At 51.7% G+C, this 26,607-nt stretch overlaps 1 protein-coding gene across 2 annotated transcripts in view; it reads left to right on the forward strand.

The window, feature by feature from the left end:
* Window positions 1-9,169: 9,169 nt before the first annotated feature.
* The window catches only part of actn4 (actinin, alpha 4), a 92,463-nt gene continuing 75,025 nt past the window's right edge, over window positions 9,170-26,607 (forward strand). For both annotated transcript variants that reach the window (XM_056284121.1, XM_056284122.1), the window contains exon 1: window positions 9,170-9,531. In XM_056284121.1, coding sequence (XP_056140096.1) covers window positions 9,406-9,531 — 126 coding nt within the window. In that variant the 5' untranslated portion in view covers window positions 9,170-9,405. The remainder of the gene's footprint in view (window positions 9,532-26,607) is intronic.

The following is a 26,607-nucleotide window of genomic DNA, read 5'->3' on the forward strand; positions in this document are numbered from 1 at the left end:
GGCAGTTTCCCCCCTCTGGAGAGCTAGACTGGAGCCTGCTGTCGGTGCTTGCGCTAATGCACAGAAGAAAATTTCAGCTTCCGCGCTTTGAGTGGCTGTTGCAGGTAGAAAAGCGCTATATAAATGCCATCCATCCATCCATACCTACCAGGCTAAGCAGTGATTGGCTCTCACACCAGCCGTGCAGCAAAATTATGATCGAAGTGTAGCCAAGCTTAATGACGTTTTCAGTAGGAAACATTTTTTTGCTACACTTACTTGTGAACGCAAGCCGACGCATACCCAAGGAGCCATTAGGAGTCTTTGCGGCTGAGATCACAAGACTGGTGTTGGAAGCCTTTCCAGACTACAGTGTGCCAGCAATTGCTGTGAAAAGCTTCAGAGGATTTGTCGCTGGTCTGGAGCCAACTATTCAAGCAAAATGCCATGGGAACAGGGCTACCGCCTTAGAGGAGGCTTTATTCATTGCATTCAAATGGGAACGCGCACAGGAGGCTCTGAGACTGGCTGCCCCAACCAGCATATACAACCGTCAAGCATGTCCATTGCGCTCTCATCGGGTGACGTCACTGCTGCCATGTTGTACTGAAAACACAGTGCATCAGGCCAGTCTCCTGAACTCTTGCAGGCAGTGGCAGGCAGTGAAAGAGCAAACCGCTGATCTCAAGGCCCTGAAAAACGAGGTGACTCAACTAAAACAACGCTGTTACAGCCCTGACGCACACAACCCTTCTCGTCGAGACATGCACAGGCACTACTCACTTGACTGGGCCTGTGTAGAGAGGGGCAGGGATGGTTATTGCCATTCTCCACACCCATCTCCTGAGCGGTACGCCCACGCTTCATATAGCCGCCACAGAACACCTCCACCACCAGGCGACCATGCACGAGGCAGTTACTCCTCAGGGCAAAGAGAACAGCGACACACCTCCATCTTCCTCGCAACGTCTGCATGATCCTTCTGGTGGTTTTGACCATGTCCAACACTCTAGCCCCCGCACTCCACATGATGACACAAATGCAGACGCAGACTGCACAATCGACGCTAGGCGGGGCCGCCGCCAGACCGCCCTCCGGTTTTATCAGAACTGCCGGTGTGCATGGACTAGTGGTTTGCTCAACCTGCCCCGCTCTCCCAGCCGATCCAACACCAGCTCTCCCGGCCATCAAACGAAATCGACAATCACAGGCATAAATCCTCGTAAAAGGTTCCTCACATGATGACACAAACTCAGATGTAGACGTGGACAACGACACTGCGTAGTCAGCACTGGGTGAGGCCACCGCAAACGTGAGTTCACGCCGCCATCTTCCCACACCGGAAGGCCGGATGATGGTTGTGTCATCCGCAACCTTCAGGAATTTAACGGACGGGTCTCCTGAGGTGCAGTCATTTGTGCAGAGGGAGAAGAGTAGAGGGGTGAGCACACATCCCTGGGGGACGCCAGTGCTGATTGTTGTGGTGCTGGATCTGATTTCCCCCCAGCCTCACCAGCTGCCTCCTTTCTGTCAGGAAGTTTTTAATCCACTGGCAGATGGGGGCTGGTACAGCGAGCTGGGTGAGTTTGGAGTGGAGGATATTTGGGGTGATGGTGTTGAAAGCTGAGCTGAAGTCCTCAAACGGGACCCTTGCGCATGTCCCCAGGGAGACAAGATGTTGGACGATGTAGTGCAATCCCATGTTGACTGCATCCTCCACTGACCTGTTTGCTCGGTAGGCAAACTGCAGGGGGTCGAGCAGGGGGGCTGCGATTCCCTTCAGGTGGGCCAACACCAGTCTGTCGAAGGATTTCATGACCACAAACGTTAGGGCAGCGGGCCTGTAGTCATTTAATCCAGTGATACTGGGTTTCATGGGGACCTGGATGATAGTGGCGCTCCTGAAGCAGGAGGGGACTTCACACAGCTCCAGTGATCTGTTGGAGATCAGTGTGAAAATGGGGGCCAGCTGGTCAGCACAGACTTTAAGACAGGAGGGTGGCACGCCATCCGGCCCCGATGCCTTCCTGGTCTTCTGTCTCTGCAAGAGCTGGTGCACATCCTCAACACAGATCCTGAGTGGGGGGGGGGGGGGGTTCGGTGGGGAGGGGACAGGGGCTGGCGGGGAGTGCAGTTGGTTGTGTGTTGTGGCTGGAGAGGATGAGGGGTGTTAAAGTTTGCTTTTCAAACCTGCAGTTAAACCCATTTCGGTGGTCGGCCAGTTGAGGGGTCCCTGCAGTGTGGGGGGGTGGGGTCTCCTGTAGTTGGTGATGTCTTTCAAACCTCTCCAGACTGATGCTGTGATGCTGGGTGGTTGGCAGAAAACCTGTTCTGCAGCCATTCAGGGTAGCACCTTTTAGCCACTCTGATCTCCTTTGTGAGTGTGTGTCTGGCTTTGTTGTCCCGGATAATTTATCTTCTTTTTTTTAATATCTGTATTTTTTTTTAAAGATTTTGCACTTTAATTCACTTGCACAGAAGGTCATCTATATCCTTTGCATTCCAGAGTTTATTCAATCAGTCCATTACTTTCACTTTATTCTGCTGTTTTGTCAACTTTTCAGTATCTACTTTCTTTAACTATAAGCCGAAGAAAAGGTTTGTGACGTCATCATTATCTTAACCGCTCATCCTGGGGATGCTGGAGGCTATCCCAGCAGGCACTGGGCGGCAGTGGGGGAGACACCCTGGACAGGCCGCCAGGCCATCACAAGGCCCACACACACATTCATTGCTAGGGACAATTTAGTTTGGCTGAGTCACCTGACCTACATGTGTTTGGGCTGTGGGAGGAAACCCACACAGACATGGGGAGAACATGCAGACTCCACACAGAGGACAACCCCCAAGGTTTGGACTACCCCGGGGCTCGAACCCAGGACCTTCTCGTTGTGAGGCGACTGCACTAACCACTGCGCCACCGTGCCGCCCCCAATTAAACAAATGAGACAAAAATATTATACTTGGTCATTTATTTATTGAGGAAAATGATCCAGTACGATGGATAACCCAGTGAGTCAAGTAAATTCTTCAGGAGACAGTACAAGCCTGTATCATGCCCATCAGCAACCATCAAAAAAACAAAAACAAAACACAAACAGTTAACAACACAGTCCAGAGAACAAACCCCCCCCAGGATGACTGCCTGCCCCGCTTCCCCGTCCTGCCAGACCGCCCTCGGTGCTTCCTCCCCTAGCGCAGCTCCAGGCAGGGCTGTGGTCCCTGGGCCCATCGGACGAAGCAGACCAGGCTCCCTCAGCCGATCCAACGCCAGCTCTCCCAGCCAGACACCTTCGACACACCTCCCCCACACTCCACATGACGACACAGACGCAGCCAAAAACAGTCGACGCCAGGCGAGGCCTCCGCCAGGCCGCCTCGGGTTTCCTCTCGGGTACAGCTCCGGGCAGGGCCGCAGAGCTCTGGAAAGGGCTGTAAGCTCTCTCTCAGCCCAACCAACACCAGCTCTCCTATCCATTAAACCAGGGGTGCCCAACTCCAGGCCTCGAGGGCCGCAGTGTCTGCAGGTATTTGTTGAAACCATGCACTGCACCACCTGATTTAACTAATTCCTTTCCCTCCTTGGTCCAAGAGGTGAGCTAATTAGTTAAGTCAGGTGGGGTAGTAAACGGTTGCAACAAATACCTGCAGACACTGCGGCCCTTCACACGAAGACACAAACTTAGATGCAGACGTGGACAAAGACGCCGCTGGGTCGGCACTGGGCGAGGCCGCCGCGAACGGGAGTTCGCGCCGCCATCTTCCCACATGAAAAATGAATGTCTCTACCTGCTTGGTCATCATGTCCACGTTACTAATGATCACTGATCAGCATATTCTGCTGCGTAAATATCTTATAAAAGCGCTGATAGTCGTCCCCAAAATATTGTGATGTTTTCAGTTTTTTTCGGTTTGCAGCTGAGTGTGTAATGGCCGGGATGAGAGTCAGCACCTCCAGGTCTGAGGCTATGGTTCTCTACCGGAAAATGGTGGATTGCTCCCTCTGGGTTGGGGATGAGTTGTTGCCTCAAGTGAAGGAGTTCGAGTATCTCGGGGTCTTGTTCACGAGTGAGGGTAGGAGGGGTGGGAGATTGACAGGTGGATTGGTGCAGCATCAGCAGTAATGCGGACGTTGTACCGGACCATTGTGGTGAACAGGGAGCTGAGCCAGGAGGCAAAGCTCTCAATTTACCGGTCAATCTTTGTTCCAACCCTCACCTATGGTGAGCTTTGGGTAGTGACCAAAAGGGTGAGATCGCGGGTACAAGCGGCTGAAATTAGTTTCCTGTGTCTTGGCTCAGCCTTAGAGATGGGGTGGGGGTGGGGGGCTCGGACATCCGGAGGATGCTCGGAGTAGAGCTGCTGCTCCTTTGCATCAAAAGGAACCAGTTGAGGTGGTTCAGGCATCTGATGAGGATGCCTCCTGGGGGCCTTCCTTTGGAGGTTTTCTGGACACGTCCAACTGGGAGGAGACCTCGGGGTAGACCCAGAACTCGCTGGAGGGACTACATGTCCAGTCTGGCCTGGGAATGCCTTGGCCAGGAGGAACTGGAGAGCGTTGCTGGGGAGAGGGACTTCTGGAGTCCCCTACTTACCCTGCTGCCACCGCGACCCGACCCCGGAGAAGCGGCTGATGATGAGGGATGAGCGATTTTGTGATATTTAATTTTGTCAACATCACCCAGCTCAGCTGTGTACTTCTTATATTCTCGTATGATCAGTCAGAGTACCCAAGGCAGCCTGAAGCCTTTTCGGATCCCAGGGCAGAACTTGATTTGGGCCTCCCCCGCCCCCAGGTGTCCCAGTACCACTTCATAACTCGCGTGATGTTACGTGTCCACGAGCGCTTAATTCTTCTACATCCTTCAAAAGAGCTAGCTCATATGATTCATCATCTGACCACAAGGGGCACCAAAGTCATTCACACCTTCTGTGAACAGGCTAAAGTCGAGGCATAGGCCAAGAAATGTTCTCTCGGGGTAGGATAATTAACCGGGTTATTTTTGCCCTCAGCACCCCACGTCCTCATCCGATCTCCCTCCAAGAATCCACTGACTTATGAGTGTTTGGGTAATCACGGCTCCAAAGCAAAGAGTCAAACAAGTGCAGATAAAGGCAGACACTCCCTGGGAATGTCCCCTTGAGGCTGTTCGGCTGCTCATAGCGGCAGAAATAGATGCATGAAGAAATGAGCAGAACAGAATTTGCAGGCCACTCGAAACTTTAGACCAATTTTCACACCTAAGCACCAAACTGTGGGCAAAGTGGCCGTGGATTTTTGGAATGTCGGTTTCAGGAAGTTACAATAAATTTCATTTCGACGCAGATGCTTACACCTCAGCTCAGCCCGGCCCTGCACATACCAGAGCTCCAGTTGGGGAGGTGGCTTATCTTTTAGGCACCGTCCTGTTTTGTTCTGCTTTGCTTGTTTGAAATGACTTCCAGCAATGTAGACATAACATGAAACGCGGCGATCACACACCCTCAGCCTTCAAGCAACTGCTAACAACACCCTCTCATTCTCTCTTTCTCCCTCTATCACACACCCACCCACTAACCCACTCACCCACCCACCCACACACAGAATCAACGCTGGAGTGTGGCGCCTCAGCAGTTAGTCTTCTGTATAACAGAGATACACCCATCAGCCAAAACATTAAAACCACTGACAGGTAAGTGAATAAAATGGTCTCATCACAGTGGCACCTGTGAAGGGGTGGGATATCAGGCAGGAAGTGAACAGTCGGTTCTTGAAGTTCATATGTTGGAAGCAGGAAAAATGAGCAAGCGTAAATATCTTGAGCGATGTTGACAAGGGCCAAATTGTGATGGCTAGACGACTGGGTCAGAGCATCTTCCGAAACGGCAGGTCTTGTGGGATGTTCCCAGTATGCAGTGGTCAGCGGTTTTCCGCTTCTGGTGTGGGAAGATGGCAGCGCGAATTCACATTTGCAGAGGCCTCACCCAGTACCGTCCATGCAGTGTCTTTGTCCACGTCTGCGTCTAGGTTTGTCTTTGTTTGATGGCTGGGAGAGGTGGCGCTGGATCGGCTGGGAGAGCTTGGTCCGCTGCATCCTGTGGGCCCAGGGGGCACGGCCCTGTCCGGAGCTGTGCCTGAGGAGGTAACACTGAGGGCGGTCTGACAGGACGCGGGAGCGGGGCAGGCTAAGCTAACTGCTTGCCCATGCAGACCGGCAGTTCCGACGGTCATCCTGGCTGGCGTTCCTTCCCTTGGACAGTGATGGTTTGTTTAGTTTGGATATATGCGTTAGTTTGGATATGTGTGTTCTTGTAGTTCTTGTAGTTTTTGGATGTGTGTTTTTGCCTTTGTGTTGCACTGCTGTGGCCCGAGTACCTATCAAAAGTGCTGCAAGGGAGGACAACCGGTGAACCGGCAACAGGGTCATGGGCGCCCAAGGCTCACTGATGTGTGTGGGGAGCGACGGCCTGCCTGCCTGGTCCGATCCCACAGAAGAGCTGCTGGAGCTCAGATTGCTGACAAAGTTCATGCTGGCTATGACAGACAGGTGTCAGAACACACGGTGCATCACAGCTTGCTGTGTATGGGGCTGAGTAGCTGCAGACCGCTCAGAGTGCCCATGATGACCCTGTCCACTGCCGAAAGCCCTACAATGGTCACGTGAGTGTCAGACCATGGAGCAATGGAAGAAGGTGGCCTGCTTTTATGTATCACGTTTTCTTTTACATCATGTGGATGCGTCATTTACCTGGGGAAGAGATGGCACCAGGATGCACTATGGGAACTAGGCAAGCCGGTGGAGGCAGTGTGATGCTCTGTGCAATGTTCTGCCGGGGAACCTTGGGTGCTGGCAACCATGTGGATGTTATTTTGACACGTACCACCTACCTAAATATTGCTGCAGACCAGGTACACCCCTTCATGGCAACCATGTTCCCTGATGGCAGTGGCCTCTTTCAGCAGGATAATGTGCCAAGGAATGGTTTTAAGAACATGACAAAGTTCAAGGCGTTGGCCTCGGCCTCCAAATTCCTCAGATCTCAATCCGATCGAGCAACTGTGTGATGGCCGGGAAAACAAGTTCGATCCATGCAGGCCTCACCTCACCACTTACAGGACTTAAAGGATCTGATGCTAACGTCTTGGTGCCAGATGCCAGAGGTACCCTTCAGAGGTCTTGTGGGGTCCATGCCTCGAAGGGCCAGAGCTGTTTTGGCGGCATGAGGGGGGCCTACACAATATTCAGCATGTGGCCTTAATGTTTTGGCTGATCGGTGTACAGCCCGAGTAAAACTTTTATCGCGTTAGCATTGCTGTTTGATAAAGGTCACTCATCCACACATCCCTATTGCTGAGATCAGACCCGGTGTACATTTGAGTCTACAGCTCGTCTTCTTTTCTTTCTGACAAAGCGCTATATAAATGTAATGATAATTGTTGTTATTATTATTATTATGTGGCCCCTATACGACACATGACAGCATCACACAACTTCAAAGCTCGCCAGAGGCCCAAAAACATCGAAACGGCATGGCGGAGCCGGCCTGACGCTAATCTACCAGGACAGAGCCTAAGCATGACCTACTTCTGAAGGTGGCTCTCCCAGGCATGACAGTCCGCCGGTCAAACCATCGCTTGCCACAACCTACGAAATTTTAATGGCAAATATAAGAAGCTTTACCATACGTGGCTTCATGCTAAAAGCCTCAGTCAGAGAGAGCTTCTAGCCCAAAACCACAGTTTTTCAGGAGTGCATAGTCCTCCTCTGGCCTTCCTGGTTATTTTGGGGGGGCTACTCAGGGTGTTGGTTGGCTGAATTCCCCCGTGTTAGCATGAAGTAACTCACCTCTTTTCCAAGGAAGGAAACCAGTCACTACTTAAACAGCACATTTCTTCCACGTCCTCCGTGCTGTTATTCTACACTGAGTGTTTAACGTCTAAACCTGTTGATGCAACGGAGGATTTCCCTTCGAGACGGATTAAAGTTCACCTTTTCATTTGTGGTTTTGTTGTGTGTCGGTGACAGAATAAAAGATTGCAGATGGACGCTTACTCATTTTATTGTTTTAACTCATTTTATTGTTTTAACTGTCCAGATATGCTCAGGAAGCTTAAACGTGCCCTTAGGAGAAAGAAATTTTACTTCAGAGCACCGTTAGAATACCTCTTTTAAGCAAACAAAATAAAGAAGTAAAGCAAGTCTACTTTGTTCTTCCCGCGCTCCGAAGAGACTTCTGAGGATCTGCGCACTTCCGGATCCCACCGCTGCCACCAGTTGTTTTCTTGCCCGGTGCGGGATTCGATACGAGGTGTACTGCGCCACAAAGCGACGTCGCTAACCGCTCGGCTAAGGGGGTCAGACCTAGCTAACGGGTCTTATTAGTAGTTTACAGTATGAATGACGACATCCCATATTCTCCTTCTGCTTTCTCTTTCAACTTATTTCTTTTCTTCTGACTTTTCTGAAACTAAACTAAATAAAGGTAGTGTAAACTACCAATAACGGGTCTGACCCTTTAGCCGAGCGGTTAGTGACGTCGCTTTGTGGCGCAGTACACCTCGTATCGAATCCCGCACCGGGCAAGAAAATGACCGGTTACATATTTATTATTGTTTTGATAATAATGATTATAATATATATTATGTTAATATGAGGTAGGCCTTTATTTGAAACATAGAAAGCAAACAAACGTTACATGTGTAAACTACTAATAAGACAAGTTAGCCCCAAGTTAACGGATCTGACCCTTTAGCCGAGCGGTTAGCGACGTCGCCTTGTGGCGCAGTACACCGCGTATCGAATCCCGCACCGGGCAAGAAAATAACCGGCTACACTTCATAACTTCCTCTTTTTCATTTTGAGCCCAAAAACGTTCAACAAATAATAAGTGAACGCAAAGTGACCTCGGTACAAAAGGGCAATTCACCCCACGGTGTTCCCCTGGGGTTATTCTTTGCGGATTCAAGCGGAGTTTAAGCTCTCCAGGTTTAATGAGCTTAAATATTTAAACGTGACGAGCGAAACGCCTCTCCGGAGTTGGGAGGGCGTCATCCTACACAACGTCCACACGGTGGCGGTGTTCGGGCGGGCTCCGCTCCGCTCGCCGCCTCATGAATATTCACGAGCGTTCGCTCCATACGTAGTCGGCCGCAGCTTGTAGGAGCGGCTCGGGTCCTCCCCAGCCCCGCACACCGTCCTCCCTCCGCGGCTCGGAGAGAAGCACTCGCACCGGATGTCCCCGACCGAGAGCCCATAAAGAAGCAGCGTCGAAGCGCGAGCGACGGAGCAGTAGCCAACCGCTCGTCTTGGGTCCTGTCCCTCCTCCTTCTCTTCTTCAGGGGATTTTTTTTTCTTCTTCTTCTTCTTCCTCCCCCCCCCTCGTTTTGAGAGTAGAACTTCAAAAACGCTTTTGTCTTCCAGCCGGGCGCCGAGGCTTCTTGCTGACATGGTAGATTATCACGCTGCCAACAACCAACACTCGACCGGCGGTGCGCTTACCTACATGGAGCAGGAGAACGACTGGGACCGGGATCTGCTGCTGGACCCGGCCTGGGAGAAACAGCAGAGAAAGGTAGGACGCCAAAAGACGGACCGGGGGCGAGAGTGGTATCGGGAGGGGAGGCAGGGAGGGGAAGTGGGTTAAAATGGCTCAGGAGGGGGTTGGAGGAGGGAGAGGGCGAGGGCTCGGTGTTGGCCCTGTTCTTGGCGTGTTTGCCCCCGGAGCGTGGCCGTCGTGTCCACCACCACCCACCCACCCGACCCGCCACCACCACCCGGCCGCAGTTGGGAGCTTTTCCCTCTCTATCTAAACCTGTCCTCACTCATGGCGACTCAAACACACACACACACACACACACACAAAACCCTGCTGGGTGGATTTTCTCCGAAACCAGAAGGGTCCAGCTGCCTGCAGCTAGAACCGCTGCCTTATCTGCGGCTGCTGCTGCTGGGTCGGACTGGAGCGATTTCAGCACCCCCCCCCACCCCCCCACCCCCGGTGCGATAGCAGGAAGGCCACATTGTGAACTGGAAGCATAACTGAGATTAGATTAATTCGTGCTCAAAAATAACAAGCGTGTGCGTGTGCGTGTGTATGTGGGGGGAGGGGGGGTGAACCGTGCTCCCGGAGCTTTTATCAAGCCGTCCCTTTCGCTGCAAGGCCGATAAGAACCAAGCGAGGTTCTGCTGCCCCGGTTGTCTAGTTTGGGTTGTGCACCAGCAAGCAAGGCCCCTATTTTCTCCCCCCCCCCTTCCTCCCTTCCCCTTCTTCTTCAGACACGTTATATTGCCCCCCACCACCCACCGGACATCGGGTTGGAACCCTCGTATCCCCTCTCCGGTGCCCGGTGACGGGAGGGCGTGTGATGCTAACGAGGCTACGCGGAGCCCCCCACCCACCCCCCCCCCGGCTCGGCGCAGCAGCCGGATGATTAGCATTCCTGCCGGTGGAGTGACAGCATGCCGAGCATTCACGCGTCTTGTTTTTATTATAACCACTCAGCATTATTAAACATTCCTGTCGTTGAAAGCCGTCAAACAAACCGCGGGGTCGAAACTTCAGCTCCCCGATTTCACCCCCCCCCCCCCCCACCTCCCATAGTTGGCTATTCAAGCGGCGTGCCCTTTGTACGTGTTTATCCAGAGGGCGACGCGGGGCAAAGTTTCCCTTTTCTGCAAGAAGGGGAAGTCGAACCTGTCAGTCATTAACGGAATGCGCGGCTTGCGCAAACTCGAACCCGCGTCTGGTTGCTGCGCGTTCCTGAGCTGGCACGTCGGTGGCTTGCTGACAACCAGCCATGTTGTCTGCTGGAAATGCCGGGGCGTTCATCTCAGCCATGATGGTGGCCCAGCCCGAAGTGGGAGCTTCTCTGCTGGGCCTGCCGGGCCCAGTCCGAAGTTTGAGCTTCTCTGTAGGGCCCAGTCCGAAGTATGAGCTTCTCTGCTGGCCCTGCAGGGCCCAGTCCGAAGTATGAGCTTCTCTGCTGGACCTGCCGGGCCCAGTCCGAAGTTTGAGCTTCTCTGCTGGCCCTGCCGGGCCCAGTCCGAAGTATGAGCTTCTCTGCTGGACCTGCCGGGCCCAGTCCGAAGTGTGAGCTTCTCTGCTGGACCTGCCGGGCCCAGTCCAAAGTATCAGCTTCTCTGCTGGACCCAGTCCGAAGTATGAGCTTCTCTGCTGGACCTGCCGGGCCCAGTCCGAAGTAGCAGCTTCTCTGCAGGGCCTGCCGGGCCCAGTCCAAAGTTTGAGCTTCTCTGCTGGACCTGCCGGGCCCAGTCCAAAGTTTGAGCTTCTCTGCAGGGCCTGCCGGGCCCAGTCCGAAGTATGAGCTTCTCTGCTGGACTTGCCGGGCCCAGTCCGAAGTTTGAGCTTCTCTGCTGGACCTGCCGGGCCCAGTCCGAAGTATCAGCTTCTCTGCTGGACCTGCCGGGCCCAGTCCGAAGTTTGAGCTTCTCTGCTGGACCTGCCGGGCCCAGTCCGAAGTATCAGCTTCTCTGCTGGACCTGCCGGGCCCAGTCCGAAGTATGAGCTTCTCTGCAGGGCCCAGTCCGAAGTATGAGCTTCTCTGCTGGACCTGCCGGGCCCAGTCCGAAGTTTGAGCTTCTCTGTAGGGCCCAGTCCGAAGTATGAGCTTCTCTGCTGGCCCTGCAGGGCCCAGTCCGAAGTATGAGCTTCTCTGCTGGACCTGCCGGGCCCAGTCCGAAGTTTGAGCTTCTCTGCTGGCCCTGCCGGGCCCAGTCCGAAGTATGAGCTTCTCTGCTGGACCTGCCGGGCCCAGTCCGAAGTGTGAGCTTCTCTGCTGGACCTGCCGGGCCCAGTCCAAAGTATCAGCTTCTCTGCTGGACCCAGTCCGAAGTATGAGCTTCTCTGCTGGACCTGCCGGGCCCAGTCCGAAGTAGCAGCTTCTCTGCAGGGCCTGCCGGGCCCAGTCCAAAGTTTGAGCTTCTCTGCTGGACCTGCCGGGCCCAGTCCAAAGTTTGAGCTTCTCTGCAGGGCCTGCCGGGCCCAGTCCGAAGTATGAGCTTCTCTGCTGGACTTGCCGGGCCCAGTCCGAAGTTTGAGCTTCTCTGCTGGACCTGCCGGGCCCAGTCCGAAGTATCAGCTTCTCTGCTGGACCTGCCGGGCCCAGTCCGAAGTTTGAGCTTCTCTGCTGGACCTGCCGGGCCCAGTCCGAAGTATCAGCTTCTCTGCTGGACCTGCCGGGCCCAGTCCGAAGTATGAGCTTCTCTGCAGGGCCCAGTCCGAAGTATGAGCTTCTCTGCTGGACCTGCCGGGCCCAGTCCGAAGTTTGAGCTTCTCTGCTGGACCTGCCGGGCCCAGTCCGAAGTATGAGCTCGTCTGCTGGACCTGCCGGGCCCAGTCTGAAGTATCGGCTCCTCTGCTGGCCCTGCTGTGATGGAGGCAGGGGGGCTGTGCCTGTGGGGTAGTCGCCCTCGCTGTGCTACTTATTGTGTTTAGGGGGGAAAAGGGCAGCTGGGCAGTTATTCAACATCACCGTTCATCACCTTTTCAGCGGTGCCGTACCCAAAATTTTCCACAAAATCGGGTCTGAAGTAGCCGGAGGAGTGTTATTTGAGAACTGGTTTTGCTTTTGACGTTGTACCAAACAGTTCAATGTGATGAACCTCAAACCTGATTCTTAGATATGGTATTTTTTGATTATTTAAGCAGATATTGTGATTCCCTATGATGATCGTGATAACACTCCCCCCCCCCCCCCCCTATCACCCTGCACTAGTCCGAGCCAAGTGTGACGGCAGGGTTTGGTTTCTGAACTTTACCTGTTATCCATGAGTCATGCTGTGTGAGGAAGGAGAGGACGAGAAGTGTGTACACCTTGCAGCCTATCCAGAACTTACCAGCCACGTTCAGGAAAACCGCGCAACTGCTGTGGTTTTAACTTCTTTTTCCGGCCAGTTGTGCACGGCTTGTCTACAGCGGGGCTGGAATGTTGTCACTTAATGTGCTTCTTTACTCCTCGAGTGAACCCCCGGGTCAGACGGGCCTAGTTTACTTGACACTGGTGGAGCTCCCTGCCCGGCCAGCACATAATCGGCTCCGTCACTGCTGAGACGGCCCTCGAGTTGGGGCAAGTCAAAGTGCGCGGTGACGCCACTTCTTCGGTTTGTGTGTGGTTTTTTTTCTGGGCGTGCATGGAAACATGTCTCCGGGACAGTCTGTGTGCAGCCGAGTGGTTCTCACTCAGGTCCTCGTGTGCCGCCAGTACTGCAGGTTTTCTATGCCACCAGGCGGTTTCGTTACATTCGCCCGCCGTTCCAGTTATTCCAGCCCCCCCGACCTGGGAGGGTTCACACCCGGAACAACAGGCGAATGTAACTGACTACCTGGAAGAACATGCAGAAAACCGGCGGCGGCGGCGGCGGCGCCCGAGGACCTGATTGAGGACCGCCGGTATAACTGATTTAGAGTGGGTGGATAAATCTTAGAAAGGCAAGTTGGTCACAGTTGATTTTATCAATCGGCCTCCATAGAGACGGGTTATCGCTCTAATCTCGATAATAAAAGTTGATGAAATGTAGTAAATTGGCTTTGGTCTCGGCGTATCACGTTCTGGGGGGGGGGGCGGGGGGGAGTGTAGTATAAATTTAACGCACAACACAACATTTTACATTTGTCATCCTGATCTGTGTCGGCAGTTGGTGTGTGGCTTGGTTTGAGCTCGAGTTAAAGGACAGTTTTTACTACGGACGCGCAATCGCAACGCAGACCAAAGAATTGAGATGTGGGGTGGGGTGGGGTGGGGGGGGGTCACGTTGCACCGCCTCATTTTAGCGTCCTGATGCGTCTCCGCTTTCGTGTGCGAGCACAAAACGCAGCCAGGAGTGCGGAGGTAGATGAGGCGGCGCTGCTTATCGTGACCCGGCGGGAGAATCGGCCGTGGTTATTAACTGGGCGATGTCTATCTGGTCTTCATTTCCCTATGGGGAGGAGAGCCGTCTCCCTACCTTGTTGGCATGGCTGTGATTGGAGCTGGACTATTGCAGTCCTCCTGCCCTTTTTTATTATTGAAGAAGTGTATTGGGAGATGTGGAGTAGTGGAGAAACTGGCTGTTCTCCTGACGTCATGTCCCCCAGAGCCGTTACTGGTGTCTACAGGTCAGCATAGCTGTACTATGTGCGCGCCTGCTAATGTTGCGTTATGCAGCTTCATAAGGCATTAGCCTTCACTCCTCTGACCCAACCCGCTAGTGCCCAGACTTGCAACACAAACACACACAAACACACACACACCCCCCGTCCTCTACTGCTGCCACGGTGGGCAGCAGGGCACAGTGCTAGCTTGTTGGGTCCCCTCCTACTTTAGCATGCTTGAGGCCTTGCAGGGAGGCAGGGCCTGCACAAATTGGCCTGCCTTGTTGTAGGAGGGCCGAGTGACATTTGTGCCTGGACGAACGGGTAAAACGACCGCATTGTGCCGTCGTCACCGAAGCTGTCTCAGAAGCAGGCCCACCACTTCTCTCCCCCCCCCCCCCCCAAATCAGCTTATCCTTCACCTGCCTCCCCTACCAAGAGTGGAGGTAGCTCGAATTGTTTGAAGAAGGTTGACCTGGTAGCCCGCTAGCCAAACGGCAACAACAATTGACAGACGAGGCATTGTGTAGAAGCCCGAGAGCGATTGTTTTGATTGGCCGGTTATTCTCTGCGTGTGACGCGATTGGCCGATAACGGCGCGGCAGGACCGACCTGCTTGGGGTGTGGTGGATATGGCAGGAATTCACTTTTTTTTTTTTTTACTGCAGTGAACGCAGCCACCGTTCCGGCGCCGTCAAGCGGGTTCCTCTACAGTTTCAGTATTGGATCAAAAATGTATCCAGTTGAATAGAGTTTTGTTTTCTTTTCTATTCTCCCGCTTTCATGCGGGCTATCGGAAACAATAGGCTTAACGTCGTTATCACCGTGACGTCTGTGTGCTGGGTTGCGGCCCTCTTGATAGAGATTAGATTTAATCTGCTCGACCCTTTGATCCGCCGTTGACCAAGATCCCCTTCAGCTGACTCCGAGGTGTCGTCTTAGATTGACTCCTACCTTGCACCCTATTGTTTGGCTGATCGGTGCGCAGGAAGACCCGGCCGGCTCCGCAGACCCACTTCGCGTCAGGCCTTGGGGGGTCGATGGGTGTTTGTGAAAGTTGGTATTCGTCGTGCTTTGGGCAGCCGGTCGTTTCCTGTGGGGAGGGTGGGTGTGATCCTGGGTCAGACGTGGGCAGGGTTGGGGTTGGATGGCCGGTTCTGTTTTGGAACCGGTTCTGAATAGGGGGAAAAAAAATACCAGGGATCGGTGAACGCCCCGTTTAAACGAATCTTTTATTGGGAGTTTTTATTCTCGAAGTCCATCCTTTGCGCTACGCCCGCCTTCGGTTACCGCGGCAACCGTGTGCAGTACGAGAGTGAAAAGGTCATGACATCTCGAGCGCGGATTCACCGGGTGACGGCGTCATGCGGGCACGTCCACGCCGGCACCGATGACGCAGTTGATTTTTGTTCTCCTCTGTCAGTCGCGGTTGACCGGCCAAAGGGGGCCGGGACGCCGGCGAAGGAAAAACAAGCTAGCTTTTTTTTTTTTTTTCCGGCGGTTTTGTCTCTAAGATCTTCAGCACTGGGGATTCAAACGGGGTTGGGTTCGATAAAATGCCACAGGGGAAGCCCTCATTTCCCACTAATGTGCAGCTGACTGGGATCCAGAATCAGCTCCCTGACTTCGAAATGAGAACCAGTCTGTTAGTCAGCCAGCCAGCCAGCCAGCCAGCCAGCCAAGCGGCCAGCTGAAAGACGGAGCAGAATGGAATTTGACCCCTCTCTGTTTCCCTCTTCCTCTCTACTCCCTCTCTGTCTTTTCTTCTACTCCGCCTGTCTGTTTTCCTCTCTCCTCCGCCCACAGTGAGGGAGCTTGTTGGGGGAAACATTCCTTTGGTGGCCCATTATAGCCAGCTAGGCCAGGGGGAGGGGGGTGCAGGGGGCTTTCATTTAAGGGGGCAGGGCGTCTGTTTTTGGCCTGACCTAAAAAAAAGGGGGGGGGTTTGGGGTCTATGCAGGACTGCAGATGTGGTCAGTGTGGTGGTGATGAGGGGGTGGGTTGGGGGTTTGGGTGGAGGGGCGGAGGAGTAGGATGAATCCTCATCTGGGGGCAAAAATTGACTTAGCACAGAGGGGATGTAAATAAAGTCCCCAGAGGTAGTTGTTTTTGTGGCGTTCTTGCTCAATTTCCCCCCCTGAACTCTGACCCCTAATGTTCAGTGATGTGAACAACAACAAATTGGACAACACAAGCAAATTCAAATCAAGAGGAAGCAGATGTCCAAGAATGTGATCTGACATCTTTTTTTTTTTCCCGCCCCAATTGTACCCGGTCAATTACCCCGCTCTTCCGCGCCGTCCCGGTCGCTGCTCCACCCCCTCTGCTGATCCGGAGAGGTGCTGCCAGACTACCACACGCCTCCTCCGGTACACGCGGAGTCGCCAGGCGCTTCTTTTCACCTGACAGTGAGGAGTTTCACCAGGGGGAAGTAGCGCGTGAGCGGAGCACGCTTTGCCCTCCAGCCCCTCCCTGAACAGGCACCCCGACCAACCAGAGGAGGCGCTAGTTCAGTGACCAGGACACACAACCACATATGGCTTCCCACCCGCAGACACGCCCAGGTGTGTCTGTAGGGACGGCTGACCGGTGTGATGGCCTGGCAGCCTGTCCAGGGTGTCTCCCCCTCCTGCCGCCCAGTGACTGCTGGGATCGGCTCCAGCCTCCTCGCCACCCCGAGAGCGGGATAAGCCGTTTGGTTAATGGACGGATGGGGGGGGACGCCTGACCGAGCCGGGGGTAACACGGGGATTCGAACCGGCGATCCCCGTGTTGGTAGGCGCTGGAATAGACCACTACGCTACCCGGAGGCCCCAGCTCCTCCTCCTTAAAGGGAGAGCTCTGGGCCCTCTCAGCCCGTTGACCCGGTTCCATGGCGGCCTCCGTGTCGCGAGAGCGAGCCCCCCCTGTCGTCATCTCGGCCCGCCGAGCCGGCACGTTAACAAAATGCTCCATTACCCCGGAAGAATGCGGGGTAGCGCTTTAGCTCGCGACCACTTGTGGCGTCTGACCCGGTTAGGGCCCGGCTGTCCTCGCGGCCGCCGTGAGGGGGAACGGCGGGCGGGCCGGTCCGCCCAATGCGGACTCAAACTCCGGAACCCTCGCACCGTCACCGTCCCGCCAGGTGCTGCACCCCCCCCCCCCACCCCCGCTCCTTTTAACGTGTTTGTGTGCGCGCGGGAGGTGCCGCACTTGGGGAGCGGAGTTGTAGGGACTGTTGGGAAACGGGGCGGCGCAGGAATGTCATAAATCCCTGGATGCGCTTGACGGCGGGACACAACGCTGGCGTTTCTGCTAATTGTGCCCCTGTTTGTGGGCCCGCTTTTGCAGCTATTGTGCATAGTTGTGAGGATTAGCCAATGGCATTTCCCACCGATGAATTGAAATTGGCAACAATGGGGGCTGAGAATTTCCCTTTTGGTGGGCCGCCAGCGCGCATGTTGACGTTCCGCTGGAAGCACAAACACCCCCTCTGGAAAACAAACACAAACGGCGCAGCGGAGGAAATATGTGCTGAAGGAACATGCGGGGGTTTTCCCCCGGCAACCTAAAAGCATGGGTTTAATTCGTATACATACATACATACGTACATACATACATGTATGTATGTATGTATGTATGTATGTATGTATTTATGTATTTATGTATTTATGTTATATATATAACATAAATACATGCATATATAGATAGATAGATACATACATACATACATATATATATACATACATACATATATATAGATACATACATACACACACATATATACATACATACATATATACATACATGTATATACATACATATATACATACATACATATACACACATATATATATACATGCATACATACATACATATACATACGTATATACACATATACATACATATATATATATACATATATATGCTATGGGTTGATCATAAGAAGCACAGCGCTGAGAGTTAGCGGGCCGTCCTGGCGCCCTTTTAAGAGTTGGCGCCAAACATGCGGCCGTGCCGCCATCTTCCTGACCCGCGGCGGCAGGTCGGCCGCACCGTCGACGGTCATAAAAGCGTGCAGATTTAGTGACGTAGTCGCTGTCTGACGGCAGATGCGGGGTCCCCCCCCCCCTCCTCCTCCATTTCCTGGCAGTGTTTTCCCCCAGAATCAGTTTTTTCCTAATATGACCGACCTGCGTTTGGTATGTCTACTGTCAGGTCCGTGTATGTGTGAGATGGGTGGAGGTACTGTTCTGGTTTGGTGTGTGATTGTGGGGGGTGGGGGTGATTGAAGCGGGGAAATGAGGGTTTTTTTTCTCTCCTGTTTCCAGCAGGGTCACATAGCTGTGGGTTCGTCTGCCTGTGGCAGCTGGTAAACACTTTTCAGCTAAACAAACACAGGCCCCTCTTAGCTGCACATCATGGACTACTGGTGTGTGTCTGTGTGTGTGTGTGTGTGTGTGTGTGAGTGAGAGAGAGATAAATGCATAATTGTTTGTCATTTTTGCACAAATCTAATGCACATTAAATCATACACACTCAATATCATTGTTTTTCTATGATACATTATTATGACTTTAGGATGATATGATGTCATGACTGTAGGATGATATGATGGTAGGACGATATGATGTCATGACGGTAGGATGATATGACTATAGGACGATATGATGTCATGACGGTAGGATGATATGATGTCATGACTATAGGACGATATGATGTCATGACGGTAGGATGATATGATGTCATGACTGTAGGATGATATGATATCATGACTATAGGACGATATGATGTCATGACGGTAGGATGATATGATGTCATGACTGTAGGATGATATGATATCATGACTATAGGACGATATGATGTCATGACTAGGATGATATGATATCATGACTATAGGACGATATGATGTCATGACGGTAGAATGATATGATATCATGACTATAGGACGGTATGATGTCATGACTGTAGGATGATATGATGTCATGACTGTAGGATGATATGATGTCATGACTGTAGGATGATATGATGTCATGATGGTAGGACGATATGATATGACTATAGGACGGTATGATGTCATGACGGTAGGATGATATGATGTCATGACTAGGACGATATGTCATGACTGTAGGATGATATGATGTCATGACTGTAGGATGATATGTCATGACGGTAGATGATAAGATGACGGTAGGACGATATGTCATGACGGTAGGATGATATGTCATGACGGTAGGACGATATGATGTCATTACTATAGGACGATATGATGTCATGACTATAGGACGATATGATGTCATGACAGTAGGATGATATGATGTCACGACTGTAGGATGATATGATGATGGTAGGACGATATGTCATGACGGTAGGATGATATGATGTCATGACTGTAGGATGATATGATGTCATGACTAGGACGATATGTCATGACTGTAGGATGATATGATGTCATGACTGTAGGATGATATGTCATGACGGTAGATGATAAGATGACGGTAGGACGATATGTCATGACGGTAGATGATAAGATGACGGTAGGACGATATGTCATGACGGTAGCATGATATGTCATGACGGTAGATGATAAGATGACGGTAGGACGATATGTCATGACTGTAGGATGGTATGATGTCATGACTGTAGGATGATATGTCATGACGGTAGATGATAAGATGACGGTAGGACGATATGTCATGACGGTAGCATGATATGTCATGACGGTAGGACGATATGATGTCATGACTATAGGACGATATGATGTCATGACTATAGGACGATATGATGTCATGACGGTAGGATGATATGATGTCACGACTGTAGGATGATATGATGATGGTAGGACGATATGTCATGACGGTAGGATGATATGATGTCATGACTGTAGGATGATGTGTTGTCATGATAGAGCTGGGGTGCAGCTGTGGCTAGTTTTACATACTATACATAATTGAGTTAGCCCACTTTCTCTGAACTCACACTATTTTGGAGGTGTGTGTGTGTGTGTGTGTGTGTGTGTCCAGATGACACACACACACACATTCACACACACACAGACATGGACACACACAGTGCTACTGCATGGCTCAGTCCAGATGTGTCCAACAAGTGCAGAAATGTCCAGGCATGATCCGGTTACCATAGTTACAGCCCGCTGATAGTTGTAGTGTGTGTGTGTGTGTGTGTGTGTGTACAGCGGGTACCTCTGGGCTGGGAGCCATGGCTACAGTGTTCACAGTGTGGTATTTTTGGCTGGATCGCTTCAGACCTGCGATATAACCGAGAGAGAGTATTCAATAAAAGAAGGGGTCGTTGAGAGGAAAGAGGCGGTTAAACCACGCGGAGCGAAGGCTTCTCAGCGGCGCCGTTTCAGACCCGAGGCGTAAAGCCGCCGGCTAGGCTAGCGTGCCACCTCGTTTCTCAAGGTCTCGTCTAGAGATAGAGTCACGTCGCTCACGTCACTGGCGGACCTTTATTCAGATATGCGGAGAGTCGGAATGGACCGTGCCTGTAGTTTGGGAGTGTATTTTAGGCCCGCCGCTGATGATCGCTACACTTTTCAGTTTTTGCTACTTTATTTGTCCTTTCCTTTCATGTACTTCTGTACGAGAAATGAAAGGAAATATCATTTCCCCCGGCCCACAGCAGTGCGGCGTGAAGACAAAAACCCACATCCAGAAACTACAAGAACACATATACCAACTAAAACATATATCTGAACTAACTTAGCTAACTGCTAACCTAGCAGTTAGCTTAGCCTGCCCCGCGTCCTGTCAGACCGCCCTCGGTGCTTCCTCCTCGGGCGCAGCTCCATGTGAGCTTGGTCCTTGGGCCCACCGGATGCAGCAGACCAAGCACCCCCCCCCCCCAGCCGATCCCACTTTATTACTTTACTTTATGGTGCAATCCAGGTCTTGGCTCTGGTTTCAAAGGTCAAGAACATGCCTGTAATGTGTTGTTCTCATGTCGAGGAGGGTTTAATAGATAAAACAGATGCGTGACTAGATATTTGTTTTTTACAATGGTGTGTGTGTGTGTATATGATCTTAGAAAACATGTTTCTCATCGTCATTATTCATTTTCTTATATGGAAAGACGTCCTTCAGTAACGGACGAACCAGGTGAAATGTAGGTATCACGTCACATGGTAGGTATCATGTCACATGGTAGGTATCACGTCACATGGTAGATATCGCGTCACATGGTAGGTATCATGTCAGGCTGAATCTCTGTAGCAGCATGTGGGAAGAGTGGTTGTTTATGGAATTCATAGCACTGGCAAAATTGTCCCCAATCTGGCCAGTCTCTCCAGAGACCAGCATGGCTGTAGGTCAACATCTGGCAGTGCTGGCATAGACTCCACTTCGATACACACACTCTTACACTTTAGTCCCGGAGATTATATCCCTGGTCAAATGACTAGATTATATCCAAAATAAGACGAAACAAACTGACAAATGTCTCTCTCCAGGACTTCCTGGTTGTGGAAATGACAACATAAAGGAACGGGAAGTGAGGATAGATCGGGGCTGATGCTCCGGAAAGATTCTTCTTTGGAGGGGTAAATGGAGTATTCCTATGGGGGGGGGGGGATCTCATGTAAAAACAAAAGGAAGCTGATACGATGTATTATTTTTGTATGTATTATAGTATTTTTTTTTTTGTGATTTTTCTCCCCAATTGTACCTGGCCAATTACCCCAATCTTCCAAGTTGTCCCAGCCGCTGCTCCACCTCCTCTGCCGATCCAGGGAGGGCTGCAGACTATCATATGCTTCCTCCGATACATGTGGAGTCACCAGCCGCTTCTTTTCACCTGACAGTGAGGAGTTTCACCAGGGGGATGTAGCGCGTGGGAGGATCACGCTAGGCGCCCCAACCGACAAGAGGAGGCGCTAGTGTGGGGACCAGGACACATACCCACATCCGGCTTCCCACCCGCAGCCACAGCCAATTCTTTCTGTAGGGATGCCTGACCAAGCCGGAGGTAACACGTATTCGAACCGGCGAGCCCCCTGTTGGTAGGCAACTGAATCGACCGCTACGCTACCCGGACACCCCTGCCTTGAATATTCTTACATTGCTGACTGATCATTGTGTTTAATCATCCTTTTAAGTGGGTGATAAAATTCCCATTTTTAATCGGTTCTAACAACTACCCAAAGAAACTGAGCTGTCTGAAAGGGATGACACTTCATTCAGAAAATCGCACCCCGAGCGCTCCGTCCTTCCCTGTCCACAGATCCAGAAGCTCTGCTCTGGTTTGTTGCGCTCCAGTACCCTTAAAAAAAAAAGTCCTGTGAAGGACAAACTACAGACTTTTTCCTGACTTGACCAGTAAAGTGAACATGAGCAGACCAGAGGGGTATTGGTGCGGCATGGTGCAGATCAGCCTGCCACACAGTTGGTTGGGTTGGTCTCTCAGCCGTTTCTGGAAGCATGTTGAGGCACGATGGAGTTAAAAAGAAAACATTATCTCCCCGAGTGATTTACTGACTACAGCGCTCCTGCTGTCTTTATCCTCATTTTACTGTACATTAGGCTGATGGATATCTGTATGCACACACCCAGACAGGTTCACAGAGAGAGAGAGAGAGGTGTAACCAGAGCTGCAGATCATTCTTCAGAGAGCATTATACATGCAGGGTAGGATTTGATATTGTCAGGAGTTCAAACGGTGGCTACAAGGTGCAGCTTATCAATTAAGCTGCTTGACAATACCACCTAAAGTGACGGTCTCGAACTTTTTCATCTGTCGCAGACTGGTAAAATTATGATTCAGCTCACTTGGCTAGCTAGCAGTGATTGGTCCACCAGGGGGGATAGGTGGAACTTCCTCTCTGGTGTACCAACTGGGGACGAGCTCTGCTTGGTCCAACAAAAATGGTACATTAACACACGATAGTAGCGGACATTTACTTGGCTAGCTAGCAGTGATTGGTCCACCAGAGAGGATAGGTGGAACCTCCTCTCTAGTGGACCAACCAGAGACGAGCTCTGCTTGGTCCAACAAAGATGGTACATTAACACACGATAGAAGTGGACATGTACTTGGCTAGCTAGCAGTGATTGGTCCACCAGGGGGGATAGGTGGAACTTCCTCTCTGGTGCACCAACTGGAGACGAGCTCTGCTTGGTCCAACAAAGATGGTACATTAACACACGATAGTAGTGGACATGTACTTGGCTAGCTAGCAGTGATTGGTCCACCAGGGGGGATAGGTGGAACTTCCTCTCTGGTGCACCAACTGGGGACGAGCTCTGCTTGGTCCAACAAAGATGGTACATTAACACACGATAGTAGTGGACATGTACTTGGCTAGCTAGCAGTGATTGGTCCACCAGGGGGGATAGGTGGAACTTCCTCTCTGGTGCACCAACTGGGGACGAGCTCTGCTTGGTCCAACAAAGATGGTACATTAACACACGATAGTAGTGGACATGTACTTGGCTAGCTAGCAGTGATTGGTCCACCAGGGGGGATAGGTGGAACTTCCTCTCTGGTGCACCAACTGGGGACGAGCTCTGCTTGGTCCAACAAAGATGGTACATTAACACACGATAGTAGTGGACATGTACTTGGCTAGCTAGCAGTGATTGGTCCACTAGGGGGGATAGGTGGAACTTCCTCTCTGGTGGACCAACTGGGGACGAGCTCTGCTTGGTCCAACAAAGATGGTACATTAACACACGATAGTAGTGGACATGTACTTGGCTAGCTAGCAGTGATTGGTCCACCAGGGGGGATAGGTGGAACTTCCTCTCTGGTGCACCAACTGGGGACGAGCTCTAGTTGGTCCAACAAAGATGGTACGTTAACACACGATAGTAGTGGACATGTACTTGGCTAGCTAGCAGTGATTGGTCCACCAGGGGGGATAGGTGGAACTTCCTCTCTGGTGCACCAACTGGGGACGAGCTCTGCTTGGTCCAACAAAGATGGTACATTAACACACGATAGTAGCGGACATTTACTTGGCTAGCTAGCAGTGATTAGTCCACCAGAGAGGATAGGTGGAACTTTGTCTCTGGTGGACCACAGCGAAGCGCCAAAGATAGGACAGGACAGTGGAAATCCTGTGTGCGCATGTGTAGTCTGTCCCTCCTGTCAGGTCTACATGGTGATGGTGGTCACGTGGCTCAGGTCCTGGGCTGTTCTGGTGGTGTCTGGACACTGCTTGGCGTCCTCCTCGTCATATTCTTCATAAATTTGATAATTCTGTTCTCCTCTTTCAATCTTGCGTAGTGTAAATTGTGTACACACAAAATCCTTTGCACGTTGTCCATCTTGGGACAGAGATCCCTCCTCTGTTGCTCTCCCTGAGGTTTCTCTCTATTTTTTTCCCCCCCCGTTAAAGGTTTTATTAGGGAGTTGTTCCTTACCCGATGTGAGGGTCTAAGGACAGGATGTTGTGTTGCTGTAAAGCCCCCTGAGGCAAATCTGTGATAATGGGCTATGCAAATAAAATTGACTTGGCAGTGGAAATCGTTGAGATTACCACTTTAATAATGCCCTTTTTGTGTCAGTTTATTATTGCCGTTGATTGCAAAGCATCAAAAACCGTCATATTTGATAAACAGTGGTTTTTTGTTTTCATAATCGTCAGTAAGACGGGACGTCAGCCCAAGATAAGATGTACTCTATTAATCCCCGTGGTGCATTTAATCCGTCCCAGCACACACTGGGAGCAGCGCTCTGCTGCAGGGCCCGGGGACCACCTCCGGGTCTCGCTGTCGTGCGTCGGTCAGGGACACAGACGGGAGTATTAACCCTGACATGCCTGTTCCTGACGGTGGGAGGAAGCCCACGCAGACGCGGGGAGGACATGCAGACACCGTGTGCGTAGCAGTAGCATAGCAACGTGCTGGAACAAGTACAGAAACTAAGAGCTTTTGAACACGGAAACGAGATGTTGACACAGGCTTACAAGGTTCTTTCTGCAGAAAAACTCGCATTATCATCCCTTTCTGTCAGGGTGCATGACCTCGCATCACTTTTGGTGCGGGCGTCGTTGAAAGTGTAGGAGCTCTGTGCCAGGGCTGGACAGCAGGTCGCCGTTACTGGGGTTAAGGTTTAGTCTCAAGTAACGATACTGTGAGTCTGTGGACCAACGTTTCTCGCAAAGTGAGGTCTGCCATATTTGAGGGAGTATTATTTGAAAGCTAGTGTTGTTTTGATATTATACTTGATAATTTGATTATCATGATATTATTTTCCATATCGCACCAACACTATTTGGAGCCCGTACCTAGGGACCGAATAGCTTGTGTTTGAGTCCAGTGGTTTTTGTAGACCGGTCCCCTCAACCTGTACATGTTTGTTTACCTGAGTTAGCCAGGAGGTTTTCCATTTCACCCTATGAGTGTGAGGGCGATGACCTTTGAATTGGTGATGTAATACACTGATGGCGACTAGCCTGCTGATCCCGTAGGAGTCGGTGCCATCTTGTAGCACGGCTTCTCCCTGGACGACAACAACTTGAGCCCACTTGCCGAGGCCACGGCAGACTTAAAGCAAGCGAGCGGTTCTGGTCAACCACAGCCGGAGGTGCAAGATGCTTTGGAGGGTGGCTGGTGTGGATCGATTTGCTGAGTGATCTTTGCAGTTGTGACTTTGTGCAAGTTTCCACACATGACCTGCATCTGAATGGAAGGATCGAGACCGAAAAACGGAACAAAAAAAAAAACCCAGTTCAGTTTTTGCAGTGATTCTGGAGACTACTAGTTAGTTAATGCTGGCTCCCACATGCTGTCACAGGAAATTAAATACAGCTGTACAAGTAACTACCCACCACACACACCTATATATATATGCGCTTACACAACAAACACACACACCGTGTAGGCCAGGGATAGGCAACATGGTCCAGAAAGGTCCGGTGTGGGTGCAGGTCTTTGTTCCAACCAAGCAGTTACACCCGATTCTATTAGTCAACCAATAGTCTTTGCTAAGGACCTTGGTTTGTAGACTCAGGTGTGTAACTCTTTGGTTGGAACAAAGACCTGCACCCACACCGGACCTTTCTGGACCACGTCGCCTGTCCCTGATGTAGGCCATTGACCGACCAGTTACCCCACTCTTCCGAGCCGTCCCGGTCTCTGCTCCACCCGCTCTGCCGATCCGGGGAGGGCTGCAGACTACCACATGCCTCCTCCCTCCCATACACGTGGAGTCGCCAGCCCCTTCTTTTCACCTGACAAGTGAGGAGTTTCACCAGGGGGACGTAGCGTGTGGGAGGATCACGCTACTCCCCCCCAGTTCCCCCTCCCCGCCTCCTCTGACTGACCAGAGGAGGCGCTAGTGCAGCGACCAGGACACATACCCACGTCCGGCTTCTGTAAGGGACTTCCGACCCAGCCGGCGGTAACGCGGGGATTCAAACCGGCGATGGACGTTTCCCTCCCGGTTTAGAAAGTTGGGTATGGCAACCTTTTCATGCCCCCCCCCCCCCCCCCCAAAAGAGACTACTTCCTGACATGATTACATTCCAAGTGGGTTTGAATGCAGCCCAGCGGGGAATCAGATAATGTTTGTCGGTGATTCAGAAAGGCCGTCCCGTGGTTGTTGTTTTACTGATTA

The sequence above is a fragment of the Lampris incognitus genome, chromosome 7 (genome assembly GCF_029633865.1).
Source record: "Lampris incognitus isolate fLamInc1 chromosome 7, fLamInc1.hap2, whole genome shotgun sequence".
NCBI classification, from domain to species: Eukaryota; Metazoa; Chordata; class Actinopteri; order Lampriformes; family Lampridae; genus Lampris; species Lampris incognitus.